Source organism: Stegodyphus dumicola, chromosome 5, assembly GCF_044657685.1.
Source record: "Stegodyphus dumicola isolate Sdum_Otavi_A_Nest chromosome 5, ASM4465768v1".
In the NCBI taxonomy this organism is placed as follows: Eukaryota; Metazoa; Arthropoda; class Arachnida; order Araneae; family Eresidae; genus Stegodyphus; species Stegodyphus dumicola.
In genome coordinates this window covers 150,090,085-150,101,697 of record NC_140772.1, presented here as the reverse complement: position 1 = coordinate 150,101,697, position 11,613 = coordinate 150,090,085, and the positions used below count along the sequence as shown (strand labels likewise).

Below are 11,613 nucleotides of genomic sequence, written 5' to 3'. Positions count from 1 at the left end.
ATCCCTCCTTTTAGGCAGATAGCCCTAGTATACTTTACATTAGTCAAATAAGCCAAAGCATACTGTTGCTGTAAAAAAAAAAAAAAAAAAAAAAAAAAAACATATTGTATTTATCTTAAATAATTTCGACTGCAAACATTATATTTGTTACTACGGAAAAAATGTATTTTTGTGTAAAATTCTGAAAGCTTGAATTTTTATAATACACAGAAATAGAGATAACAAGAAACTAAACAAATATTCATAATTTACTAGGAGATATAAACAATATAATCATTGCTAAATAGATTTTTAATAAGAATATTTTGGAAAAAATAAATGATTAATGTATACTTCTACATCATACTTGCTACAGGGTTGCCACTCAAACAGGAGAATGAAATTCCCTGACTTTTCCAGGTTTTCCAGGTGTGTTTCAAGAAAATTCCAGTCTATCCGCAATGTACGTTGGCTGTGCTAAGAGGTAAATTAATTATGGTATTACTTGTATTGTGTAGCAAATTCACTTAATTATTCAATAAATCCCAGAGGACATTTTTTCTTAATTATTCTTGGTATGCTTTGTTTGATAATTTTGTTTAGTTTTCCACTTAAGAAACTTAATAAAATTTAAGATATATATATTGGATAACAAATGTATGTTTTATTTAATTATTACTCATGATCATCACCAGTTCAACACGAGGCTAATCCGGTCCTTATAAATCACAATGCAATGCTAAATAGTTAGATTAGATTTTAGGTAAATTTAATTTGCGTGAGGTATGTTCTTAAAAGGCACCTTAACACTTGAAAACACAAATATAATTATAATAGTTGTTGTTTTCTCCACTGAAGATTGAGATTAGAAACTTCCCATTCTGGAATAAAATAAGGCTTTTTTTGCAGACATTCTACAGCTAAACGAAAGAAAGAAATCTATTTTAATAAATTGAGGTATTTTATATTTATTTTGCAGCATACATAAGGAAAAAATATGTGCATTAAATTTCGTGATGGTATGTCATCATACTGCTATAATTAATTTCAGAATTATGCCAGAGAAAATTTCCTGAAATTTGGAAATATTATTTACTAATAATAAATAAATTTAAGAGGGAAGAAGCAACATTAAATTACATGAATAACATAAAAATAATTACTTAAAAATTGAATATGAATAATCAATGATATTTTAGCGAATATAGTTATATCACATGGCTAGCCTAGATGACTGATTACTATTTTTTTATTTTACTGCAAAATGGCAAGGTATTTATTAAAAAGAAAAAAAAAAAAAAGGTTTAAAAAGATTTTGCGGTAAAATTCTAGTATATGGTAAGGCTTTGGCACGATTTTGAAAATTGTCGCCAAGACCAAAATGACCCGTTTACTGCGCATCAAGATGTCGCCAAATCCCATTATTATTCTAACCAAAGAACGTCTATGTAAAGAAGAAAAGGTTCCATACAAGTAAAATGCTATTACGCCGCTAGAATGCGGAGGGAAAATTTGCCAAGGGATTTGGCGACGGAACCTGGCTGCCAGAATTTCCCTCTCCGCGATGTGTACAGGAAATTGAGAAACACGTATTAAGAAGAAACGCTCGACAAAAAGAAAACTATGAAAATCCGTTTTTAAATTATTGCGAAAAATCCAAGAAGAAACGTCCTTTGATAAAACGTTTCTTCTTGGATTTTTCGCAATAATTTTAAAAAAGGATTTTCGTAGTTTTTTTTTTCTCTTAAAATAACTAATCCATGAATTAATTTACTTGCGCCAAAAAATATTTTCTTTTCCTTTAGAGTTTAACCACTTGCGCTAAGACTAAACTTCACGTTTGCGGTGCCGTGCGCTACAATATAACAAGCCGTAAAGTGTCTCATTTACGCCGCTCCGCATCTGCGAGTGCAATCCAGAGCTGTAACTCGAGAAATAAACAATCTTGTTGTTAGGCGACGTGTGCACCACGTTATTTTCATTTTTGCGATAAATGCCTATCGACGTGGTGTTCACGTCGCTCGCGGTTTGAGACAAAAGCATCTCGACGTGCGTGGCACGTCTTTTTAGCGCAAGTGGTTAAAGAAATTTTAAACGATATTCATTTTACGAACTCTTGATAACGTGACCTTCGAACTTCGACACCGGTTTCGAGCTTTGGCAACAGATATATCAGACATGCACAGCTGTTTTCCCTCTATGATGGAACGGAGCCACAGCCACGTCTGTTGCAGAGAGGTTTTCATTCTTTACAATACATATTCTTTGATTGTAACCTCCATGGTACCGTATACTAGGATTAAACCCATTTTGTTTTATACGAGAACAGGTACATTCTTTAGTTCATGCACTGCACATGCGATTCTCGAGAATATTGGAAACCAAAAGTTGCGGGAAAGTTGCTTTGCCTTTCTAAAAGACAATCAAATTGGAGCTGCGATAATTGGCTCTATGCCAGCTACCCGAATGACACTCACGTGATACATAATTCGCCAAAAAAGTTACCTCTTCCGACGTCGGCGCAAAAATCGTTTTTTTTTTTTCGCGGGATCGTTGTATGAACTTCCCTGACTTTTCCAGATTTTGACAAAAATACTTAAATTCCCTGAATATTTTGGTCAATTTTCGAATTCCCTGACTTTTCCCGGTTCTCCCGGTAGCGTGGCAACCCTGTTGCTAAGAAGCTTGTTTGTTTTAATTGAAAACGATGAAACATTCTTGAATCATCTCACTAAGAAGTGGAATTCTTTCTTGGAAGATTCTGAAAGGAAACTTGGCTCATAATTGTATTTCACACAGAGAAATCCTAAAAAGTTCCTAAGTAGTTAAGATGCACGCCATGATTCGAATCCATATCAAAGGATCAGATTTTGTGGTCTTATCCAGTCGGTCGTCAGTAGACCCAGTTTCGTAGAAAACTACAAGAATCAAGTCATTAAAGAATTTGCTATTACATTGAATCGGCTAAATAATTGCATGTCACATAGATTTAAAAATTCTAATATAGCATGCAAAGTCACATTTTCCTAAACAGATATGAGCTAGCCAATGGTCGAGCGGCAATATCGTTGAATACTGGTAGTTCGACCAGGACTCAAGTTCTGGCAAACAGGTTGCCTGCATGGATGCTTCGGTGGTTTTCCTTCTGTGTAACGTCAATACCAGCCAATTTCCCTTGGGAAGTTCTCCCCAAAGACATACTTTCATTAGTAAGATAACACTTTCTTGCTTTGCCATAATCAAATAAACTAAACCTAACACTGTCATATGTTTTGCGCCTTTTTAAAAAAAGTTTCACATTCAACATCCCTTTAACAGTAATGAGATAATTTTACTTGTTCGCATATGCCATACTGACATATTTTACCATTCAAATATTCAAGAGGATAATTATAACTCTATTTCGCTGATCATAGAATAGATTGAAATGGATAATAGAATAGATGGAAATAGATGATAGAAATGGATCATTACGTAGATCTTGTCCAGTTGTTATATTGTGTTTTAACTGACTGCTTATAAATACAATTAGATAACATAACTTTAAGAATATCAAATTTATGTATAGAAATATTGCTTTAGATGAATTTTAGAATGAATATTACAAAAAATATCTTTCAGAAAGAAAATTTAAGGCAGAAATTATTGTGTGATATTCATTTTAAAACAATACTTTTCTCCTTAAAGTTATAAGGTATTTTCTCTCCCCTTTCTGCATGCCTTCATGGTGTAATGTAGCACATTCGGCGTATATTCGAGAGGTTCGAGTCCCGGCTAGGGCTTTGCTCATTTTTTATGTGCCTCCTCCACAAATAACCTAATGTTCTACAGTGGTGTCTGAACTAAAAAAAAAGGGGATGGATGATGATTCTTCTCTACCAGGATTTGGCAATTGGGTCTCCTAATCTCCAGTCGGCCTTTAAAAGGCAGAGTATATAAGGTATTTTCTAACTTCTCATTGCATCCTTCGCGGTGAAATGGTAGCACCCTCAGCGCGTATTCGAGAGGTCCAGGTTCGAATCCCGGCGAGGGCATTGCTCATTTTTCACGTCCTTAGCATCAAGAAAACCTAATCACTCTACAAATTTTCTTTCTGAAAACAATATCTGGTTTCATATGTAATATTTTACAAAAGGTATTTAATGTGTTTCTCTTTAAGGTATGCTATTTAGATTACTTCTTATCTCTTTTGTAAAATTTTTATAAACAAATAAAGCTCTTATATTTGAGATCGTTTGATATTAAAACCATATATTTATTTATTTTGAAACATCTTAAAAAATCTGATGCGGTCACAACATGACTTCCTTGTACGCCAAATAAATTAAACACAATTTTTGTTAAACTTCATTTAAGCCTATTTCGTTTGAAAATGAGATATGATCTTCCATTTGCCTCTTTGGCACTGCCGATTGCAATAGAAAAGGGAGGTGCACAATTAAATGTTATACCAATCCCATACAGAAAATTTAAACATTCTATGATTAACCGTTTTTAAGTTATGCGATATACATGCATACATACATACGGACATACGGTCACGCTAAAACTAGTCATAAGTCCCTGAAGTTATGTGACATACGTACAGGTAAACATCATGATGGAACTAATCAAAATGGAAATTTCCTTTAAAATATGAAAATTGAAATTTTTCGTGATTACGATACTTTATTTTTTTGTCACAAGTCAAAACAGTATCATAAATAACTAATTATTAATAAATTTATGATGCAATCTTAAGAATTATTTAAATCTAATATTTTAAACTGGAATAAACTTTAAATATTTGAAAATTAAATATAAACATAATATTAAAGTAAGTTGCGAATAATTTGTATTCGAAAAATTGGAACACGAGGGAAAAAAATTCTCACAAATTCCCTTTGTATATTAAAAAGTATTTTCTCAGAAAATAACGATAAAAAATGCAAGATTAATTTTTCACCATTATCGAAGCAATTCCTTAAAGAAACTGGAAATTTAAAGCATTTTACGTAGTTTCTCTTACTGATGTATATTGACTAATGTTCTGTATTTGGCACATATCTTGATTAAGGTACGAGTAATATACAGCATATGTGTTAGTATGCAAATTATAAAGTAGCCAAATAGGAGATAAAATACCATTTTAGCAACCAGTCCTGTGCCGAAGATACCATAGGGAAAAAAACTAATTTCACTCGCTAAATTCAACCCAGAGGAGAATTAGCTTAATTATATCCACATGGTAAGGGGGCCCGCTTTTGAAGTAGTCTGAGTCAAAATACTTGCCGTTTTTGCGGCAGACCTGATAAGTACACACGATTATTTTTTATGCGGTTTCCTGAAAAAGCCGTAATGCTCGGGGGGTTAATAAACCTAATTTACAGTGAGACAAGGCATAAATTCATCAGGAGCCCAAAATAAAATGTGTTCCATTATTTTAATTTAATTATTTCTTATTAATTTAATTTACTTATTTTATATTTATATTTTTTAAAGTCTTCCACGGGCATCCCTCCTTCACTGTGCAGTATAAATAAGATTCTATTTTAGATGATCTTTGCATTTGTCTGAGCTGCAACTATGGCTATTACCTGTTGTAAAAAATAACATGGTCATTATAATAATTCAGAGAAATTGCATTAATTGCCATTTTATTTGTAACTCTGATATTCGCATGATGGACAGTCTGCAATCAATTAAATTATTGCATACACATAATTTTCTTGTACGGAATATTAAATTATACACAATTTTTCTGCATTTCATTTAAACATATTGAATTAACAATTACTGAATTTTGAATTAAATCTACTTCGTCAATAGCACATAAACCACAATAGAATTAATGAACTCTTTAACATTCACTATATTCATTTACCATAGTGACACTTTGGCACCACGTTCACTTAACAGCATTAACCTTCATTTTATAACTCAGAGTGCACAAAAATTATATCATCTGAAGAATTACCACAAGTTCTATTCAAATACTATAATAAATATAAAATGATGTGTAAAAAAAAAAAAAACAGTTTTTTGCAGACGATTCAATGCCGCTTACCTAATGCACATGCGCTACTAATTAATTCAGTTCTCACTTCGCAGCAAGATAAAAATTCAAAATATTTTCATTAAAATTTGAAAGATATAGAAAAACACAAAACATCAAATACAGTTAAAAGAATTAAAAAACAATTTTTACAATTAAAATTACAATTTCTATGCCAAAACAAACTAATAACTTAAATGATAATTCCAGAATTAATTAAGCATAATTTAATTTGCAATAATAAAAGAAGACGCTACTTTATGAAGCTTACTTTTTCTAGATTGGCAACAAATCTACTATTGTGCTAAGTTTCAAATATAAACAAACATTACAAACAAAAATTAAGCTTAGCTGTACTTAAAAAAACTTTTTAATTGTTGATAATTCCACAATTATTGCATGCAGGTTAACTAAAGGCATAAAAATCTTAACCAGAACAACACAATTCAATCATTTTTAAAGTAAAATATGCAAAATTTACAAACATATAAGAATAAAGAAATTGAGCTCACTGAGCCGAGTAACAGAGTGGATATTTATATTTTATGCGTGTAAGAGTCATATGACATGGATTCATCTAGAAATGATACAGTACAGAGAGAGGTTACTATTTTTAGAATTGAGAAGGCAAATTTACGTTGCTATCATTTCTAGATGAATCCATGTAATATGACTTTTATATAATTATGGTGATGCAAATGGAACTAAAACTCAAGCAGCCAATAGTAATTTTACAGTAATATTTATTATTCAATCACAATGCATTGAGAACCAAAACTAACTCAGTCTGAATTAAGATTTCATTCTAAACATTACGCACATGCTTTCTACGCTTTGGCCTGGCTGGACTGTAGTCTGTCTGTTTCTTCTTTCTTTCTGCAAAATTATCTAAAATGTAAGCTTTTTGGAATAGGCACATTTAATATGCCAACTTGATTGTGGCCACAGCATGTTTACTAAAATAAAAGTTGAATTAAATATACCTCGACTGCCAAATTTCTTAGTCATTGTGAATCGGTGTTTCAGCATTCCTCGATATCAAAATTCTGGCTGTTCATTACGGATTCAGCTGCTTGTGTTCTATCACAGAATCTATTATATACATATATATTTTTTTGGTGCGACCTATTGCAACCAGAATGGGAGGTCCCCATCTACATGTTACAACAGTCCTATGTACAAAATTTAAACATTCTGTGGCTACTCATTTTTGAGTTATGGGACATATGTATGTTTGTATGTACAGACGTTATAAAAAATCTCTTAAGAATTCATTTTAAATCAGTTTTATAATTTTTTTGGAGGAAAAAGAGTCCTTTGTTCTGTCCTTACATACAGATGTCATGCAGAAAACAACGTTAAATTGCATTCGATAGCGGTCAAAATGGATATTTTCGTCAAAATGTTATACCGAAAATTTTTCACGATTACAATACTTCCTTTTTACTTCGTACAAGGAAGTAAAAATCAAATTGCTAATTGATAAAAGAGCATCAGTGCACAAATTTAATTTCAAAATGCAAGTATATTCCAAAAATAAAACTATTGTTTGTTGCAGGCAAGTTGCATTTAAAAAGTCAAAGATCTATTTAAGAGGCTCACAAACTGCAGTTTGGCCATGCCTGGTCGACAGTTTCATATGCAACCAGATGTAGATTTTTGTTCTGTCATAGAACTATATCTTGTCATGAAATAACAACACCAGCTGTATTGTCAACTATCTTCCAACAAGGGAAAATGTTTATATTTCTTTCACCATACAGTCTGTGATTTTCACTGTGAACTGGAGATTTTTTCTACTTTAACATATTTCTGCTTTTTGGTATGATTTTTACCCATCAGCCTTTAATGCACAGTCCATGCAAATGTTCTCCACTGTTGCATTTCTAACCTTTAATTTATTATTTACTACTTTCCCATACACTGGAAGCACCAGTCTTTTCAATCATTTTCATCAGTGCTCTAATCACTGGGTATTTTGTACTGCTGTCAGCCCTTACAGAATGACAATCTTTTCTGCTAGCAGCCTGGATTGTTTCCACTTTCATGGTGCTACTTGAGGTGCTCATTGTAAAAGTTCTACTGTTCATCGAATAATTTTCTTCGGCAAATAGTTCTATTGAACCATTTGTGCAAGAAAATCAACAGCTATATTGGAAACAGAATGGACACAAATCAACGAGGAAACTTTGTGAAGCCGAAGCTACAAGTTGTTAATTGGGTGAAGAATGCATGAGATAAAATAACAGACAGCTGTGTTACCAATGCCCTATGAGCAGACTACATGTGCAACAACAGCTCATTTGAAGAGAAGCTCTGTTACTCAACATGAGATGCTAGGGCTAATTTTCTTAAAGTAAATGAAGTTAAAAAAAATTCAGGCTGGAATTCGTGACTTTGAACTCTAAGATCGTGCTCCAGAAGAAAACAACATGGTGCATTTGAATAAATGATTTTGTTCATTTTTGAATGTTTCTTGAATGTGAATAAATGTACTTTTTGAACTTAAAGAAATGCATTTCTTGAACATGTTGATTATTGTGCATGAAAAATAAGACATTCCCTGAAAATAAGCCCTAGCGTGCCTTTTATAGCAAAAATAAAACAGGGTCTTATTTTCAAGGCAACATGCTGTGTGTGTGTATAGATATATATACTTATTTAAAACTTAAAACATATTGTAAGAAGGATTTCCAAATCTAGCAACCATGCACAACTGTTGCTATGATTGACATTAATTAATTAATTAACAAAACAAGCAACATACACATATATGCATAAAATATATCAGACTGATTTATGTTGATATAAATGTACAGTCAAAAGTCGTTAATCCGGACTCCTCAGGACTTCAGTGATTTCGGATTATTGATCATCAGTTTAAATCTGGTAAGATGGCATGCACAAATTATAAAATTAAAAATATGAAACCGTAATTTATGAAATAAAGAACAATTATGATCTAAAGGGTATCGACATTTCAAAAAAAAAAAAAAAAAAAAAAAGCTTAATATTTATTTGTTTACTTTATTAAACATTTCTTTCAATGTAAGTTGTTTAAGTTGCTTCGTTTTTTATGTGATAATACATTCTCTTTAATTTTATAAACAGACATAATTTCTTGTTCAGTTACAAAGTTCCGCTGTTCAAGTCCTATAATTGCTGTGTCGAGAATACCGACTAATTTGTCAATCGAAATTTTTTCGTTTTCAATAACCTCTGTCACTTTCTTCGCTATCGGAAGCAAATTATAATGACGAGGAATTTGATTTAAATCATATCAAAGACGGAGTACATCGAGATGAAATACTACATTTAGTAAGGAATTATGAGCCAAATAAAATAAAAACATCTGCCCTGAAGATAAGGATAGTGCTGACAGATCAACTTCCAATTCATTGCGCGCCGCGGCGTTAAAGATAAACAAAGGATATGCCTTTATCCATTTTTTGCAGCAATTCCACTTTTTGTTTAATGGACTTCAAAACTTACTTTCGCTTAATAGATCCTTTACATATTAGTAAATATATATCAGAAATTCTACTTGACATAATCGAAAGTTCAAGCTTACTTTTATAAAATTTCTCTAACAGTCTGCAAAAAATAATAAGCAGAATCCAATTCGAAGATTAAGGAACAACGCAATCTGCAACGTTAACTGAATTAGATAATTTTAGCTTATCTTATACCGTCCGTTATACATTAAACGCGCATTCGTAAACGTATTTTGTGCACGCGCGTATTCGCACCCGTAAAGGTCTTACGCACATGCGTCACCGCGATGCATGCGCAGAAAGTTTGTAGCTTTGAGGTCCAGATTATAGATCATTCCAGATTATGGATGTCCGAATTAACGACTTTTGACTGTATAATCTTTTAAAAGTAAGAAAATTAACTTTTGGGCAACATTTTATTAACATACTTTTTTTACAATATTGAAATAAATAAATATTAATAACGGGTTTAATGTGCAGTTTAATAACTGTTTTATTCCATTAATTACAGCTCAAAAGTTCTATACATATAACAAAAAACAGTTTTTCTAATTATGAAAGTGCTTCTATATACAGAATAAAACAAAAGTGAAACACTAAGTCAATCAATTTCCATTTCTGATTCTTCTTCCTCTGAAAAAGAATTTCAAATAATGCATTAATATATTTAATATGAGAATTAATAAAACCACAAGATATTAAGACACAATAACACGCCGAATAAATACTAATTCAGAAGTCAAACAACTAAAATCAGCGTTATATTTACAAATTTTTCACAGGACTGGTTTCGATGGTTTTACCGAACCACCATCCTCAGCTGCAACAGTGAAAATTTTGTAACTATAACGCTGATTTTTGTTGTTTGACTTCTGAATTAGCACAAGATATTACTTATAAATTTGGCTAAGATTAATAATAAATTACTCACCACATTTCTTCATGCAATAACTAAAAGAATTACATTCATAACAAACATGGACAGAACTTTATATATATATATATATATATATATATTATAAAATTATAACACTTTAATTTTTATTTTATATCCAGTGGCAGCTCGTGGCTAAAATTAGTGGGGGTGCTGTTCCAAAAAAATTTAACCTTTGTTTTAAAATTGTGTAAAAGGAAACAAACATGTATAAAAAAAAAAAAAAATTATTATGAAAGCTTACGAGAAAAAAATCAAACATTTAATTAATTATTTTAACCAAAATTGTTACAGTTCAATCTTTGTCTAGTCATTTAAAAATGAAATCCCTTCCTCTTGTTTTAATTTGCGCGAAAAGATCAATAATTTCCTCCTTGATCTCTGGATGACAACTGAGGAAATTTTTTTTTTTTAAATTGAAAGCAATGCAAGTGCATTTAGTCTTTCCGAATTCCTAGTGCTTCTTAGAAAAGTTTTCATTCTCTTCAATGTTCAAAAGCAGCGTTCTGCCTCTGATGTAGTCATGGGAACTCTCAAGAGAATTTTTATCAGTTTCGTAATTTCACTAAGAACATCACCTACATTATTTTTGAAGATAAATTTCAATAGCTCAACTAATTTGCAATATTCATAGATATCAGACCTGCAATAGAATACTTTTAGTTCAGTTTCAAGCTTTTCTTTGTCAATCATTGGATATGCTTCAGTGGTCAGTACTATTTCTTCTGTAGAATGTTCATTTCTAAAACTAAGCATTTCTTGTAAAACAATTTAGCAGCTGCTAAGTGTTTAGTGGAAGAATATCTGTGCATTATATCAATACATAGTATAAAATCACATATTTCCTTAGCTTCTGCCATCAGTGTCTTTGAAAATTTCTTACAGTACTTTGAATTTCTTAATTCTAAAATAGCAGTTTTGAAAACTTTAAACACACTAATTTCTCTGGATTGCATTTAGTTGTATATTATTTCAACATGAGGTATCTGATAAAAAATCTCTAACCAAAACTTGAAATTATCATCATTTAGATATTTTAAAATTCCTCTTGCTGTTTCAATAGTTTGATCTGCATTTGATGTTGACTGAATTTCAGTAAGGCAATTTTTAAAAGTTGCAAATTTTTATGAACTCTGTTTATGGTCCGTATGATGAAGTTCCACCTTGTGGAG

The 11,613-nt window shown here is 31.5% G+C and overlaps 1 protein-coding gene across 2 annotated transcripts in view; it reads right to left on the bottom strand.

Moving 5' to 3' along the window:
• Positions 1 to 5,598: 5,598 nt before the first annotated feature.
• thoc7 (THO complex subunit 7) overlaps positions 5,599 to 11,613 on the bottom strand; it is a 53,757-nt gene continuing 47,742 nt past the window's right edge. For both annotated transcript variants that reach the window (XM_085817197.1, XM_085817196.1), the window contains one exon: positions 5,599 to 10,140. In XM_085817197.1, the coding sequence (XP_085673323.1) occupies positions 10,109 to 10,140 (32 nt within the window). In that variant the 3' untranslated portion in view covers positions 5,599 to 10,108. The remainder of the gene's footprint in view (positions 10,141 to 11,613) is intronic.